The sequence below is a fragment of the Calidris pugnax genome, unplaced genomic scaffold (assembly GCF_001431845.1).
Source record: "Calidris pugnax isolate Ruff unplaced genomic scaffold, ASM143184v1 scaffold28, whole genome shotgun sequence".
In the NCBI taxonomy this organism is placed as follows: Eukaryota; Metazoa; Chordata; class Aves; order Charadriiformes; family Scolopacidae; genus Calidris; species Calidris pugnax.
Window position 1 is genome coordinate 15,984,063 of NW_015090842.1, and position 17,831 is coordinate 16,001,893.

Here is a 17,831-nt window from a genome sequence, read left to right on the forward strand (position 1 = left end):
AAAAGAAGGTAGTATATTTAAAACTATGCATGTATATATAACCATGTTGTACTTGTAAAAGTAGCTTTGATCTGAATTTCTTAAAACACTTGGCAAACATTTATTAAGCATCAAAACGTTCAAATTTATTTGCTCTATCCACTCATCAATCCATCTCTCCGTCCACCCATCCATTGTGAATAGAGATCGTGCACATATTTATATAGACAATAGACCTTATTCTGCTCTCAATTACATTATAACTTAATTTATTTTGCTGTAGTTGCTCTCAACTCTCACTGGTCTGACATGAAAATTAGTGTCTTGTGTATATGTATATAGAGCAAATATATACTCACAAAGTGTGATGAATATATGTTGTAATGTGATCTTAATGTAAATAGGTTGGTTCTTTGGGGTTCTCACCTCATCCAGATGGGAATTGACATTCAGTATTTTACACCATTACAACTGTGTTTAGTTTTTCAACATATCTTGCTCCTGCCTTTGATCTAATCAGAAAATAAACATTCTTGATTTGATTTGCTCAGCTGCTGTCTGAGCCACAAAACCTAGATTTCATCTTGTGTCCTGAACTCGGCTCCCATGCTGCTTGTACAAATCTGTTGAATTCAATAAATGTATTTAGCCTTATTAAGATTCAGGAAAGCAAATATTATCCTCCAGTGATGCAGCAGATAACAGGAGTTAATAACAAGTATGTGATAAAGATCACAGGATTCCCTGTAAACAAGATGCTGCATTGCACAGAGAGTATCTTGTCTGCATATGTTTCATAAGTAACTAGGCATCCTCATGGGCTTCTTTAGTTATTTTAGAAAGTTGTGTAAACAGTATTATCTACTTAATGCCCCAAATGATATAATAATTGATATGGAAATGGGACAAAGCTCAATAGATCGTAATACAACTCTCCATGGACTCTTGGTGATGATCTGCCCAGATTTTATTTAAATTTTCTTCTAGCTTGTATGTATGCAGCCTGTGGTTTGTTAGACATACTAGGCAGATGTTGGTTGGACAGTATTTTCTTTTTTTGACATTTTTTTCTGGAAAAACTTTAAATGTGAATTTATACTTGGATTGTTATCCATTACAAGTATACTTCAGATGTGTCGATGACCATGTGAAGAGTAAGATCATACTGAAAAGCTCTGATGCATTGTGTGCTGTTGTTGAGAAAAGTGGGTAATAACAGATTGCTCGCATATATGGGACTCTCCTACTCTCCGGTGGTTGCGTGATTCTTCTTGTTTAGACTACAAGAGCAGGGGAAAGAAATACCGGAATTCTAAGAAATGCTTAAAACTGGAAAAATGTATTTGAAAATATTTTTCTGTTCTTTCTTGTGGAAAATGATATTGAAGCCTTGAGGGTTTTTTTATATCTTCTAAAAATCTCTTAGGCAAGACTTGCTGCTTTGTTATTTTTATAAAGTAGTGGTTAAAATATTTTCCCTATTCAACCACTTATTAGTTCTTAAAATATATTAATTAGTCAGACTTACTCAACTGTTTTCTCTTCCAGAGAAAGACCTGTTTGTCTCAGGTGTACGGTATCAGGCAAAAATTGAGCTGTGTTGTGGTTGTCTGTGCAAGAGGAACTTAAGAAAATGCAACTGTGATATGTGTTTTGCAAAGCTGTGATGCCAGTGGTGCTCAGCTATTTCTCCAGACAATTAGTGTGGGCTCCAGAACACTGCAGTAGACTTTGGGAAAAATCACTTCTCTTATTTGTACCACAATTCCCCCAGCTGTAAAATGGGGAAAATGATACATTGGAATGTTCTGATAAAAATATAAGTAAAACATAGCTCTGTAGAAGAGAGCAAAGCAATATTGGTATTCCAAAGAAATCTGAGATTTGATTAGACTTGATGAAGGTCACTCAGTGGGCTTGTGACACTGCCAAGCACAGAGCTTGGGTCTCCAGACATTCTGTCTGTTGACTCCAGCTGCCTTCCAGGTACAGAGAGTGGCTGATGAATGTTAATAATGCAAACAGGACAAATGCCAGCAACTGCTCATTTCCATTTATTTTATTAAACCAAAGACATTTTTTGTAGAAAGCACACGTTGTTTTGGGAGACAGGAAATGGATGAAATGGATTTATTTATAAAACAGGCTTTTATCACTCAAATATTGTACAGCAATGAAGAGTGAAAGGAAAATGGCTGTCTGGAAGTGGGAGCCACCTGCTTGCTTAATTTATGTTCCGTTCTTGCATGTGTGGTAGTGCCAGAGTTTTCTTCTTCCAAAATAGCTTTGCTGATGCAGTGCTGTTCCCTTGTGCTGGCCCTGGAAAGGTGGGATGTGGGACAGCCTGCAGGGAGACAACCCCAGGGAGAGTGCGCAAGGATTTTAGTCATCGTTTCTCTAGTGGCTTCTTGACAGGAGTTAGGGAAGGGCAACAGATAAGCAAGACAAGTAGGTGTGGATGAAAATGTTCACTATTTCCTTTTTGAGCCATTCTTAAAACATTGTTCAGAGAAAAACCAAGATGTGGTGGCAGGTGGAGAGCACCCATTTAATTTTTATACTTGTAATTTAAAAATCAGGACCTATTCAATTCATGAATGAGGGTTCTGCAGCCCCTACTGTATTCCTGCACTGGGCAATGTTAGTGGGCAAAGAGACTGATCTTCTCTGACTCCCTGCAGGAGATCAGCCCTACCTGGCTACACATTTTGACTGTGAAAGATAAAGTTGCATGTACAAGCAGAGGGAAACCGGTCCTTGCAGGCTGTCCTTCCATGTGGAACACAGCAAGGCCAGCATGGGAGCAGAAATGCCATCACCTTCTGGTTTAATAGCATGTAACTGCTGGACACTCACTTTGCTGTAAAAATCAAGTGAAAAAGAATATACAGAAGTTGACTTTTGAAATGTGAGTAAATGAAAGCAGAATTCTTTTGGCAAGTCCAACCAGTCTCTGAGAGTACACAGTTAAGAAATTAGAACTGGCCGATTGCCTATGGAGCTGATGGGCCAGCACAGTCTCACTACAGTCCAGCACAATAAATAGATAATATTGTCATTTCTCTAGTGTTTAAGGAAAGTAACACCTGATTCTAAAATAAGACTGCATTAGTAAGAAACTATGCAATCAACAATAAGCACACAGATTTGGCAACTTACTGTCAACTTACAAGTTCTCTTCCATTTCAAGAAATGAAATAGGCTTGTACAAATCAAAATTGCCTCCATCCCAGTGCACATTTCTAAGCTAAATGTTGGGAGTTAACATATTTGGTCAAGTTTCACAGCTTTTCTGTTCAGTAAGAACTGAAAACCTGAACAAGGAAACTTTACTGGGGAAGTACTGGGTGATGAAATAGGGGCACAGAGGTTGTTACTTGTGCAAAGTTCAGACCACATCTCTGGCAGAGCTCCAGGTGAAATCCCGGCCCTGTGGGTCCCCATTTATTGCCAGCACCATACTAGCTTTCTCTTTCAAGGGATTTTCCATGTCATCTCTGAAGAGATTAATAAATCTGAAGGTCAGAGGCTTTGCATTTGTAGGAAGGCAACATGTACGTGATTTGCTTGGGGGGGGTTGAATTGTTGGGGGAGGTTGTAATTTTGTCCTACTGTAACAGTAATGAAATCCCAAACTGATTTTATGATTGCTGCACTTGACCCTTTGTTAGGTCCTGGTCGGATTGCTGGTCTGGGAGGGGACCCTTTGATGACACATGCTGTAGGCTCTGTGGATTCATGCATGAAGTGCCTTGACTGGAAGTCTCAATGCAGCAGAACTGAAATCTGCCCTCTGAGTGAGGGAGATGATACGTTCTCCCCAGGTAGCTCTGAAGACATCATGGATGACTGGGTGCCAGAGCTGCCCTGCTGAAAGGGCTCTCCAGTAAAGTAGTTCAGTGTAGGGGGAATTATCCGACACATTGTTCTTTCTTCACACCATTCCTGTACTTATTTAGTTAATTTCCCCCCACAATACAAGGAGACTGACCTCTGCCTTCTGGTGCATAGGGACAAAGTGACCTATTCTAGGACTGTTTTGCTGACAAAACTCTGCCACTACGTTATATGGAAAAGCATTCTCAGAAGAAGTTTGGCTTATACCAACAAAACAGTGAGGGGTTTTGGCACTGTTTATTTTAGTGCCTTTTGAATTCTGTAGATTTTTCTCTTAGCCAAATAGCACCTCCTCATATTCCTAATGTGCACTGCCATGCCAACAAAGCTTTGGATCAGCTAATCCTTCAGAGATGGAAAGTTACAGTAGTACCATGAGTAAAGGTTAAGTAAGATGTCTCTGGTGTGCTGCTTTCCTAGTACTTATAATTGCTAGACAGCATGTACTTATCTAATCTTGTAGTCAGCTGTAGGTGTGGGTCTGTGGACATGATTAGCTACTCGCTTACAGTCCCATAGGAACCTGAGGAGAATCCAAGGCAGCTGAGCCTCAGATGCTGCACACAATGAGGGGAGGGAGCAAAAGGGAAAAAATTATTTTTCCTTATTCTGTTGGTCTTTCACCAAAAAGTGCTGAGGAGATAGAGCAGCACGATGGCCATGCTTTCTTTCTGCCTTAACTCCAAGTTGCCCGACTGCGGTGCAGACCTCAGACAAGCTTTTTCCTTCACCCCTTTGTTACCGATTCAGACATGATCCTCTAAGTAGGTGTTCCTTTTGATCCATTTTAGCTGTCCTTCAGTATGGTATGTTGTGGTAAGATTAGTCCTTAAGTCTCTTAATTAATTACTCTTAATTCTCTTACGTCTGGTATAACTTGAAAAAATAGTAAATGTCAAGTAACAGATAGTCCACATATTTTGAGTTTAATTCCTAGCTGTTAACAGCTACTTACAATATTAACTTTCCACCCTAGACACTCCCATTATTCTGTATTTTTTCTAAGCCATCCTGGTAACAATGCACAGCAATGTTTTTCAGGTTCAGTGCACTTTCAATTATGCAATTCTTTTATGTGTCTGGGAGGTAAGGTAATATAGTTATTCCTAATTTATAGACAGTGTCATTGTGATGTATCTAGTATCCATGCCTGTAGTACAGGCCTGAAAGTATTCAGTGGACTATGCGCAGCAGAGAATAATGACCCATGCTAGCATGACATGTTAATTACAAAATTTATGAGAATTAATTTACCAGATGATTAAAATAACTGTATGGGAGAGGTAATAGAGTTGAGGGAAATTACAGAAGCAGGTAAATAGAGACTTCTTCAGCTCTTGGGAAGTTTTCATAGGAGTGTTAGGGCCAAGACAAGCTTAGTATTGGTATATGTGGGTTGGATCCCTGAAAAAATTAGCTATAATATCTCAGTGCCACCAAGATAATATCTGTATGGTGTACCAGGCTGTAAAACTAAGGCAATGCCCAATTGTCATAAACTTCTGAAAGGCAACAGGGAAGCACATCCCTAACACACACTGTCTGTTAACCATGTGTCTCACAGCTTGACAATCAGAATTAAATGCTAGCATTATATTAGCCAGATGTTCTCTTCAGCAGCACTCCTCTGCGGTTCCTTTCCATTATGTATATAGAGCACGTGGTATGAATTTTCTAGCCCAGTCAGAGCTGTACTTAAAGATCACCCCAAACAAGAATGTGCCTTTAATGCAAGCGATAAAACTGTATCAGCTACAAAAGGGAAATGAAGCATATTCCCTCATCTCTGATGGAATGATCATCGCTTGTATTTTTTGCTCTTAACAAAGTTGATTGTAAACCTCCCCCCCCAGGTCCTCCCACCCACGGCAATTGACTTCAGTGGGAACAGGACCAATCCCATTGTTCTCAGAAATGGCAAGTGTTGTTTGACCAGGTTTCAGCTGGAGGAATGAAAAACTACATTCAGTGTCTGAAGGTGCATCCCTTCGATTGCATCAACAGAAGATATCTCTCTTCTTGAAAGGAAGTCGTTTCCATATGAGCAAGTAACAGCTCTGTTTCTGCAGGTTCATAACTGCTTTATCAATTGTATTTTCCTATTCTGACTTCTCACACAAAATAGGCTCTTTTCAAAGTAAGCAAATCATAAATCATTTTTTGTTGCAAACTTCTTTCCAAAAGCCTTAATAAGCTTAGGTGCTCCTTATATCTGTAGAGTAAATATAGTATTTTCCAACATAAGTGGTAATGTCCCTTTCGAACATGAAAAATACTTGATTTACCTTTTTTCTATTAATATAAAGTTATGTTAGCCAAACAGGTAATTTCCAGTTCTTACTTTTTCAAGAGTTTGTGTTCAGGAAAAGGAGCTGACAGCTTTGCTCTTTAATGAAGCTGTTTCTTGTGTTCATTGGACATACTCCCGAACTGCAAGTTCTTTCAGGGTGAAAACCCGTATGGGATCTTTTTTTGCCTTCCATTCTTCCAGTTTTTCTTGCAAAGACAGAAAGTCCTTGCCAAGTTCATACGCCAAAGTGATCATTGTTTCTAACAGTGGGATATAATACCTGTGGCTGGTATGCACATGAAGGCGTGACAGAGCTTTTTCTCCACATTCAAAGGCACTTGCTGGGTTCTCCAGATCCTTGTGGCACACCACGATGGCGCAGAGAGTAGGGACGATGGCGACAGGGTTGCCTCTCGTCAGCCTTTCCTGCAGACCAATGACTTCCAAAAGGATTTCCAAAGCTTTGGTGTAGTGGCCGCCCCGCAGGCAACCATATGCTTCCTGAAGCTCCCGTCTTGTTAAAAAGTCGATAAATTTTTTTGATCTTCGGATATATTTCATAGAGTATAGAAGTCTCAGGTAGTCCTTGAAGGCTAATTTTCTCTCATTGATTATTTCTTCTGTGAAGTTCCCTGTTAGAGTTTTTTTGGGAAAGGTCACATCTTCCATTTCTTCACTAAACTCCTCCAGCAAATTTCTGTGCAGTTTCTCGAAATCCGAGTAACGCCGTTCAATCACAGACTTGTTGCTGTCAAAACTCCCTGTTTGCAAAATGATGATTTTATACATCTAAACACAATAAAAGAGAAAAATAACCGTGAAAAGGACCATAATATCCCCAGTGCAGTCAGATTTTGTCTGTTATTTCTTTGAAAATACTTCGTCCTTGTATATTCCACCATCTGAAACCTTCCTGCACCAAGTTTATGTGTGTAATCTCGTATACTCCTGGGGTTTATAGCTGTGCTGCTAAATCAGTTGCTGCCTGAGATTATGGTGCATGGTCAGAGGAGGCCTGATCTTTGAAATCTGCAGCCATCAAATTAATAATTCCCACTGTCTTGGGACTTTTGTCACCAGACTTAGCCTTAACACGTAAATAAGTTGTAGATAAACAATACACTAACAGATCCCATCCTGCCAGGTGCTGGGAATGGTCAACTACCAGCAGACCAGATACACTAACAGATCCCATCCTGCGAGGTGCTGGGAATGGTCAACTACCAGCAGACTGAAGCACGTAAAATCACTTAGAAAGCATTTCTGTAGCTGTACTTTGTTTATAACAGCCATGGCTGCTGCAATCAATCATCTTCAGTGAACTGAATGGATTTCCCAGACTTAATATTGAATGTAATCTATTTTACATTGGTCGTAATGCTCAAAAATGTTGTTTGTATCAGACATTTCTAGGGATTTGGGGGTGCTATTAATGCTGTGAAAGAAGAGGGAGTATTTGGCAGTAATACTCGGTGTGTGCAAAAATAAGATGGAGGAACTCCAAACCCTTCTTTCCCCTCTAAATCATTGTCCTGTTATTCAAACTTACTTGGCATATAAATAATGCAAAAAATGTGACATTTCTACAAAAATCTGTTTGCTATCCAAAAATCCCTCACTAACAGCTAGCAGCAATGCTGTTCCACATTAACAGTACTCAAGAGTATGTCTTCCTCAGCTCTTCACTAGCCTCAAAATGACTATAATAAATGCGATATTAAAAAAATAGCTGCAAAATAAAATTGTGTATTATGTGTTGTACAAATAGATTCTCTTCTGGTCCTGATCCAAGCATAATGATGTTGAGGAAGGGCCAAATCCCTAATGTGCGTAAACCAGTGGAGCTCCACTGAGGCCAGCTTAACTGTGTCACCGTACACCAGCTAAGGACAGGACTGGTGACCTCGCTGCCTTTTGGATGATGACTGTGTTCACATTCAACTTCACCCTCTTCTCATGGAATCATACAGGAAACGGAGCAATTTGACTAATGCCAGTTGTTTTCTTTGCTGCTGTTGAAGGGTGCAAACCTGTACCAGCACTAGTGTCTGTCTGATTATATTCTCTGCTTTTCCTTAAAAAGAACTCCTCTCTTTTAATCTTCATAAATGATCTTTACAGGCGCTCCTTGAAAGGTTTCTAAATTTGAGCTGACTTCTCTGATCTCTTATCATTTGTAAGCATGGTGACATTTTCCCATACTTTGTCCTGCTCCCTGCTGAAAAGTGTATATATGCCTGATGCATATCCAAAACAATCATAAGAGCAATTTTTTAAGCTATCATTTTATCAAGGGTAGCTAAGTGAATAATTTACAAGTACTTGGTTTTTTATTTGTGGAGTGTGCATGAAAATGGCAAGGAACACCATTTAATTATACTATCATTCAAATTGGCTCGATTTTCTTGTAATGTCAATCTTTTTGCCTAGGTGTGTAACTTATGACTAAGTTTAACTACCTGCACGTACATTGAATGATACTCGTGTTCTCATACAGTTATACTAAAATAATTTTTAGCCACTCAACAAGCTGGATACTATTGAGTGTATGCAAGAATGGCAGCATCTAAGTAGGTGTGTATAGCATGCACCAAGATCTTAGGACAGTCTCCAGAATACTTATCTGCTTCAAATTCTGCTGCATCACCCACTATCAGCAATACAAGTGTGATTTCTTAGCGTTTTTCACCTACAGATCTCAGAGGTGGCAAAACAAGGAATCTGAATTTCACAGGGGTACTGAAAGACACTTGCTCTAGATCAGTCCTCCTGAAGGCCAGGAGCAGAATCACAAATAAAAACCAAATGTCAGTGAGTAAAGATACAAAAATCCAACCCATTCTGTTGTTCCTCTCCCTCTACTAAGAAATCTGAATTTCACAAGAGTACTGAAAGACACATGCTCTAGATCAGTCCTCCTGAAGGCCAGGAGCAGAATCACAAATAAAACCCAAATGTCAGTGAGTAAAGATACAAAAATCCAACTCATTCTGTTGTTCCCCTCCCTCATACTTACGTTTCACCTTCAAAATATGACAGAAATATGCCATCTAATGGAGCCCTAGGTAGGGAAGAGCAGAATCACAAATAAAACCCAAATGTCAGTGAGTAAAGATACAAAAATCCAACCCATTCTGTTGTTCCTCTCCCTCTACTTACATTTCACCTTCAAAATATGACAGAAATATGCCATCTAATGGAGCCCTAGGTAGGGAAGGGGAACAGTCCCAAGCAATCTAGCTGGAGGATGTCTTAGACATTGTCAACATCAAAGAATTTTGCACTTCTGCTAACATAAATCTCTGATGGGGAAGTTATACAAATGCAATGCGGCTGCTACAGCAGGCTAGCTCAGTGGAAGTGTAACTATATCTTTATACTTGTGTGAATTTCCTTAATTTCGACAAGCCTCTGGGTATTAAGGATACTCAAGGATATAATTTACTTCATATCACTTTTCCACTGCTGCAGATTTTGTGAATTGATTGTCAGAGGGATTTTTGTAGGGGCAGATTCCACCAGCTATGCCCATACAATCAGTGAGAACAGGTTCTGCTTGGTGTGATCATGGGTTGAAAAACTTGGCCCTTGGTCAGGCTTTCATGTAGAGAGGCATGCTGTGTGCTGTGCAGACCCCTGTAGAGTGAATAAAAATTAATGATCATCTTACATATTCATTTCTTAGCTTACCACGTATTTAGATAAGTGGTGCTCTACAATTCTGGTTGATGGGATTTCAAAAAGGAGTTTGACTTGTCTGCACTGGCGTTTTTCACTCCTCCAATATTCCTGAAGCTCCTTAGTGGTCATTGAAGAGTTGGGACTTAGGGATGCACTGGAATCTGAGAAAAAAATATTTAGTATTTCAGATTGTAATCTTTACATTTGGAAAGGTAACTCTTACGCATTTATTGTGAAAGGACACCCAAGAATTTCTGTTGCTGTAACAGGAAGACCTAAAGACTAATAAAATAAGGAATAGCAATGCTAATAAAGGGAGGTGCAGATTCTTTGAGAAAAGCTATTGTGGTCTGAAATTTTGAAAGACACCAAATCGGCCACAGAATACAAAGTTATAGACTGTGGCCAAATCGGCCACAGAATACAAAGTTATAGAAATAAATACTGACAAGAAGTATTGTATGTCTAGGCTGTAACTTCAGGCACAGTTTGACAGGAGGTATGCTTCACCAACCCAAAAGTAGCTCTGAGAAATGTGGACTCAGTCTTCTGAAGCAGAAGCTGCTTTGTTGCTAAAACGAGGAGATAGTACAATGCAGCTCCAAATTCAGGCATATATTCAAATATTGACCTTATTCAAATATTGGGTTTGTGCAGTAACAGGTGAAAGCTGAGAAAACATGAATATACTAACCTTAAAGGAGAAACTCAGATAACCAGCTCAGCTGAAGGAGGAATTCTCACATCCTCTTTTTCTTTTGTAGCTGAACTTAAGCCACAGTTCAGCTACAAATATTTTATATACCTGCCTCCCTTCCTCTCTCTCTTCCCCTACACCCACACCAACATATATACATATGCATATATAAAAATGTAGGACAGCTGCTTGAAGAGTTTGCTTACAGGGGAATTTGATGCAGCTTTTCAAAAGCGGGATTTCTGTCTTTGAAATCTACTGACAACAGTTTTCATCAGGTGGCATATAGGCTAGAAAAGTGGATAAAAGAAATGGAGTATTTGTATTTCAGTGGGCACACCAGTCCCAGTTTCCAATCAATAATGTCTCTGTCAATGCAGTCAGCTGAAGTCAGTCTGTAATGTATCTAACATTCAGACAGTGGAGGTGAATGACCCCAAATGAATGGGAAGATAACAGCTTGATGCAGAAATAGAATTGTAAAAGTACTCCTTCAGTGGCCCCACTTTTACATGTTCTTAATCATTTGGCCATACAGTTTCAATTATCAAGGCTTTTGGGGTTTGGCTCAATCTCCACAAAGCATATATTTCCTAAGAGGGGTGGTGTTTATGACATCTTTGCAGGCTGAAAATCTTGATGAGATTATATATATTTTGGATTATATATAACATTTTATTTAATAACAGATGACAGCAATCTTAGGCGTAGTAAAAGTTCAGTGTTGCCTCTTCATAAGGCATGTGAGAGACTACTGCTGGAGATCAGCTTCAGTCTTGGTGTCCTTGCGGATACTGCCAAGAAGTTCAGATTTTGTGATGTACAGAAAAAGCACTCCCGAGACAGGCCATCTGATGATCACTGTTTTGGTCCCTGGTGTGCCTAAAATGTATTCCAGATTTAATTTACACAAGGGATTTAAAAGGAGAAGTCTGTGTGTGCAAATACATACAAGGATGTGTATCTGTTTCACTATTGCTACGTTATTATTACGAGTTTAATCAAGGCTTATTTCCAGTGGAGTATAGCAGTGTAAATCTGGACCGCTGCTGCAATAAATAAAGCAAAGTTTGCTATATAAAAGATAAACGGCATAAATAGCTACATGAAAAATAAATTTAAAGGATAGCATCTACCTTGCAGGTCATCTTTTTCTGGGTTTTCCTTTCTCTCTTGATGTGAAATTTCAGCTTTGGGTTGATTTTGTTCTTCATCAGAAGGGCTTGTAGAAAATGTAGTAATCCTGCTTACAGCTTCCAACAGTTCCCTTTCTGCTGTGCGGTGCGCGTCTTGGTCCATTGCAAGCTATCACTGAAAGATTACAAAAAATAGGACATTTCTTAGTAGTGTGCCTCTAAAGCATCCAGTCTGGTAATCTTTTTTATTGACTTATTCATTGTTCTCTGTGAACTTGTACGAGGGCAACTGCAGTTTTATAAAAAAATAAAGTAATAAACAGAACTATCTACATAGCTATCAGTCCTATTACCATTGCCACTGAAAGTGTTTGGAGATCTTTTTGGCAGATTAAAATCAAAGATGAAAACTGTAATAAGTTATGCTGCATAAGATTAGGTGGGGAACTCCATTATGAGAATTCTGTCATAAACTTCAGTGGGGGCAGATTTTTTTCTCCTTGTATTTTGCCCTCAAGCTTGCAAGTAAGAGTTCCAATAAACTAGAATCTTGGAGATAATTACTATAACTAGCAGCTTGGCTCTCTTATACTGCTAGAATTTACTGTTCTTAAGACTCCAAAACTTGCCATCTGTTTTTAATCGCAACCTGTAGGGCAAAATAGGGCTGATATCTAGAATAGTACAATACTTTTGGCATATTTCACAGTTTGAAATTCTCCCCAGAGACTTGTTTCTGTACTGTGAGAACAAAACAACTGAATCTGACAATGGCTAGGTGGGAGGAAAACCGAGATTTCTAATTATTATAGAGAAGAATTCTCCTTTTACTTGTCTTTTTAACCTATATGTTATGCTTGTAGTAGATCTGTTCTGCCAGGACTATTATTTTACCACATACTGATAAAATGCCCAACACAATATACTCCTGCTCCATAGACCAAAAAGGCCATTCTGCTGCACAAATGTCTCCCCAGGATGTTTGTTTTTTTTAAAAAAAAACACCCTACCCATTAAACCATTGTGTTATAGTAGCAGTTGAAAAAGTTCTAAGAGCTTCCTAACAACTTTGCCAGGGCGCTGTGTTCTGTCAGTTATCATGAGAGGTGTTGCTTACAATCCAGCCAACAGATGAAAATCACAAAATGGAACGAGCTACTTTTAAAAAAACTAAGTCTCCCTGCTACAAATGTAAAAACAAGGCCCAAGCAGTGGTTCTTAAGTAATGAGAGGGTTTAGGAACAGGGATGTTACTACATATCCTTTCGCCTCCCCTCCTCTACCAGGCAGTTACGCAATGCAGAGGTGAGGAAACTTCTTCAGCAGACCTGGTGATTTCTGGCAAACTGCAAGGCTATAAAAAGAAAAGCAATTACTTTCCCCACTGGAAATAATGGAAGTGCAAACTAGTTTTCTCTAACAGAAACCCCTCCTTTGCCTGGCTTGGTTGAGCAAGTACACACATGTTGTCATCCCCCTTTGTAAGAGCATCAGGGAAGCCCTTATTTTTGGACGTCGGACTAGGAGGTGAACGTTCTCACTGTTCTAGTCCTCCTTAAGTTGTGAGTTGGTATAACCTTATAAACAACCATGTATTTATATTCCAGACATATATCTTTTTATATATAACTTTATATACGTAAAATATGCATATATGTGTGTGTATATATATAAAAATACTACTTTAAAACATGACTTACCAGAGAACCACAACACACTTGTAAACAGAAGAATGCAGAAGTGAACATTATGATACGCAAGTCTTCTGCCTTGAAAGCTTCATCTAAAATCTCATTTTCCCAGCTTGAAAATCATTGTAAGCTCTTTTAATTAAGCTACGATTTATTTTTTTTTTACATATTAAAAAAAATCCAAAACAATACAAAACCGCTGCAACAAATTACACAACTTTACTTCGAACAGACACCCATCCTGTTCCGTTTCAGGGTAAATGCCACTCCAACTGCTTCCCTGAGCTACAAGTGCCACTAGAAACCGAAGTGCCCAGAACACTCACCTGCAGGCTCCTGAAGGGCTTTCAGTTGTGGTGCACGTGTAGCCTGGCCGAAGTCACGAAAAGCCTGCTTCGCATTTTCAAAACGCAGAGAAAGATGTCTGTGTTCTCTCCCGACAGGCACATTCTGTGTTTTACAAAAAGGAAGGAAGAAGCCTTGATTAAATCAGACTTCCTCGTCCAATTGGCTCACTGGTGCGGTGCTGACTGATTACGCATGAAGTTTCCTATCTGCCTGCCCCAGCCCTCGCGCTCGCTGCGGGCCAGGCACGGCCGGCGTCCGCCGAGCGGCTCCGCAAACCCCAGCCTCAGCACTGCACCTGCAAACACAAAGTCTGGCAGAGGAGAGGGTCTGACAGTAAATACAATTACAAAATCAATGTAAACTTCCCTGCGTGGATTTCTGAAACCGAAATAAAAGCCCCACACTTAGCCAAAGAGAGATTAGGAAAAAAAAGAGCCAAATATGTAAATGTACTTACATGGAAAAATACACCCTTTGGGACAGCTTTAAAATACAGACTTACCATCCAGTTCAGAAAAGAAAATGCAGATGGTACCCCAATAAATAGCCTCACTCTATGTAAACTTGCACTTCTGACAGAAATCCCAATTCTGCACAGTGCTTAAACATATGATTAATTTCAAATATCTGCTTAATTAAAGTTCGAAAAGGAGCATTATCATATCTGACGTGACTACTAGAGTTGAAATGGGCTTGTGTGTGTGCCTAAAATTAATCCCGTGCTTAAACACTTTGTCCTCAGTTCAACAAAGAAAAGAAGAACGATGCATTAATCCACATGTCCTTTGGCCCTGATGCTTCCCTTTTCAGTTCACTTCACTTTGGAAATTTGCTTTAAAGCATCGGGATAGCTGTTTCTGGGGTGAATAATATGGATGCTATCTTTTTTTAGTAATGTGAGTTTCCCCATTGCCAAAGCTCACTCACTGAAAAACCAAGCGATTTTAATGCAGCACAAATGTGGGAGGCAAACATCCAAAGGACCACATGGATCCTGCCCCACACATTCCTTCAGAACAAACAATTTAGAATAATGTAAAACCAGGGCCATAAACTGGCAACGCTTCTCTGCTGCTTTCTTTGCAACATAAAACAATGCCAACTTTAACTTGGACTCAGTCTAAATGTGGAAGTTTTGCCAAAATAGCTGTCAGAATGATGAAAAATCACTCCCATGCAGCTACAGCCATCCTGGCAAAAGCCCTAGTGTAAATGCCATTATATTGGCAGAGTCCTTTAGCCAGTTTAGCATGTTCCATGCGGAAAGCGATTTAAGTTACACCAGAAAAGAAATCTGTGCTTGCCAATACAGCTCTAAGGTGTAGCTATACCAGCCAACCCTTTTAAGTGTAGACAAGGCATGGGTTTCTGGCTCAAGTCTCGTTCCTTTAAAGTTAGATTTATGGGTTTGGTTACAATTGTGAGCAAAAACCAAGGGGGATTTCAGTGCTTTTCACTCACGCTGACAACTCACAGATGTATCTAAGCTTTGAATTCTGAATCTGTTAATTTATGTGTTGCCAAAAGTTTGTGATGCTTAGTGCTATTGTCCTGCTCTTGATAAAGCTAAAAGAAAAGAGGAGAGTACATTTTTCAGTATATTAAGTATGACCTCTATTTTCAATTATTTCAGAATAAGTAGGTCCTAATCAAATTAACCTGGATGATAAAAAAAAAATTGAAATCTGTTGTTATGTGCATGGCTGACTGATATGAAATAATTTATAAATCAGGGGTGTTCTGCAAGAACTCTGCCTGCCTCAGTAGAGCCAGCGATGACGGTCACAGCTGGTTCCTGAAGGGGTTCCCCATGCTCAGGAGCTGTGACACCCCCAGCAGGTTTAGCAGGCTGTTCCTCATCCTCCTCCCACGAGCTCGGGTTTGGTCCAGACAGCCCCTGGCCCTTCCCTGGGACCCAGCGTTGTTAGTCTGGCAGCATTTCACTTTCCTAAATGTCTACTTGATGAGCACACTCCAAAAAAGTCTGGAGTATACGGTGGTGTTTGCTAGCAGAATGCATAACTAGTATTTTTCTTTTTACATTCTCTGCTCCGCTTCCAACAGTCAAATACTGTGTAAAGGGTTACACAGTGGAAAAAGGGAATTTTCCCAATGGCAGCATACTTTTCTGAGAGATCGGCAAGTGCACTTACACCATTGATTGATCTGACTATTTGTAAAACTGGCAGATTTTAGTGGAAAAGCATATTTTGTCACAGTGGTGGAAAAAGGGATCCTCGTGCACTGGCTTCCCCCGAGTTTGCATTCTGTGAAAGCGCTGACTTTGTCTGGCACACATAAAGAGCACACTGTTAAAATGCATCTACCCAGGGACATGGAGAAAAGAGTGCTCTGCAACAACTGAGGAGCAAGGCAAGGTTAAAATCAGAACACCGCAGTGCATAGAAGTGGTTGTCATAGCAGTTAAGTCCCCTGTACCAACTTAAGATGAAAGGACTCATTTTAGGAAGACTAACCTGGAAGTTTGTCTAAAACTTGGTAACCAAGATGCGCCAGCCTTGCAATGCCGCGTTAAGGATGCCTGTCTGGAAAGACTCTGTTTGGGCTTTTAATAGTTAAAGGACCAGAAGGGACTGCTGCAATAGTGCAAAACCTTGCTTTATCCCCTGATTTGGGCAGTTCACATTCTCCCAATCAGACAGATTACATAAACCCAGACAGACACAGTGTTTAACCATGGAATACAAAGCTGGTATCAGCTTGAAAAATTGCGAGATAAACCGATGTTATATAGAAACTGCAGTTTGCTGCCAGATTTTATTGGCATTTTATTATAGGCACAGCAAGGTCTTATTCTTGTTCAAGAATGTGGGCTGTAATATCCCTATTACAAAATACTCCTCAGCTTCTGCCCTAAGAAATACAGTTTTAGGCAACCTCATAGAGTCTGTGCAGCTTTTCCCTCTCAGGCCCCAAACTATGTAACTAAACCTTATTTATTTTACCAAATCATTCATTAGAACTGTAGATAATGAGAAAAAACAAGAGGAGGCAGAAATACCTAATGTATTTATCCAAGTCCCCTTTTATCACATAACTAATATTTAGAAAGTGCTGTAATGTTGTCTTTGATGCTTCTACAAGAACCTTTGCTCTCTTTTTGTAATGCAGCTGGATAAATACCTACCATTTCCATGTTTGAAGTAGCAGAAAAATCCAGCTGTTCTGCGTGAATATTCTGCACTTTTGGGGTGCTGCTGTGATAAATGAATACCATACCCCCATCCTGGCACAGCACTAAATTCTCTTCTATGCTATTTATACAACGTTTAATGGCATAGTGTTGTGTCATTTGAAAGTGGAATTTGTTTATCCTACTTTGTTATTACAAAACATGTCTCTTTTAGGAGGAGTGTAGTTTAAAAGAAATAATTCGCCGTTTAATGGCAAAGACCTCGTGCAGGTGTTACTGACAGGGTTTTCAACATGAAAGAAACGTAACAGGCCCCTTTTGCACTGCCAAAGCCCTGTTATCACCCCGCAACTCCTTTCTACTTCTGAGGGAGTACGAAGGAGCTCTAGAGTAAACAAGAGCCTTGGGCTGCCTTTCATCTGGGGGCTGGCAGTGACACAGAGCCCCGCTGCCAGCCCGGGGGTCAGGGGGGTGTTAGCTGGGGCTGCGTTTCACAAGCACTGTTCTGTCTGTAGAGTGACAGGCTTTTAAATGGTCCACGTCGGTCGGTTTTCCTGCTGAAATCACAGAGGGTTAAGCACATAACTACACAGGATACAAAAATGTTTTAAAATATTTGGGTTTGAGTTATTAGGTCTATACCCCATGCAGTCATTCCTATCAAGTATTTCGATATTCCATTCTTATAACGCGTCCGTCCCCTTTTCCTCTCAAATGTAGTTATGGTGTACTTAGGCTAGTGCTTACAGTCACGTTCCACCTGTATTTTATTTATACCCAAAACGTAAACATAATGAAACTGGGGAGAACGGGATTTACAGCAGGCAGGCCAATGCATTGTGTGGTAGCATCAAGGCGGCGGTACAGCTGTGCAGAGATAGCCACCTTGAGGATCGGCAGGGCATAGCCTGGCCTTGCTGCCACCCCTCTGCAAAACGGAGGATGTCATGCAGAAATC

At 40.0% G+C, this 17,831-nt stretch overlaps 1 protein-coding gene across 1 annotated transcript; it reads right to left on the minus strand.

Moving 5' to 3' along the window:
• Positions 1-2,023: 2,023 nt before the first annotated feature.
• On the minus strand, positions 2,024-13,864 carry SNX20 (sorting nexin 20). The gene is made up of 4 exons (XM_014942191.1): positions 13,698-13,864; positions 11,681-11,855; positions 9,857-10,008; positions 2,024-6,955 (listed from the first exon to the last, which is right to left on the minus strand). Exons 2-4 carry the CDS (start codon positions 11,841-11,843, stop codon positions 6,287-6,289), a joined length of 984 nt encoding a protein of 327 aa, XP_014797677.1. The 5' UTR covers positions 11,844-11,855; positions 13,698-13,864; the 3' UTR covers positions 2,024-6,286.
• Between the last annotated feature and the right edge of the window lie 3,967 nt (positions 13,865-17,831).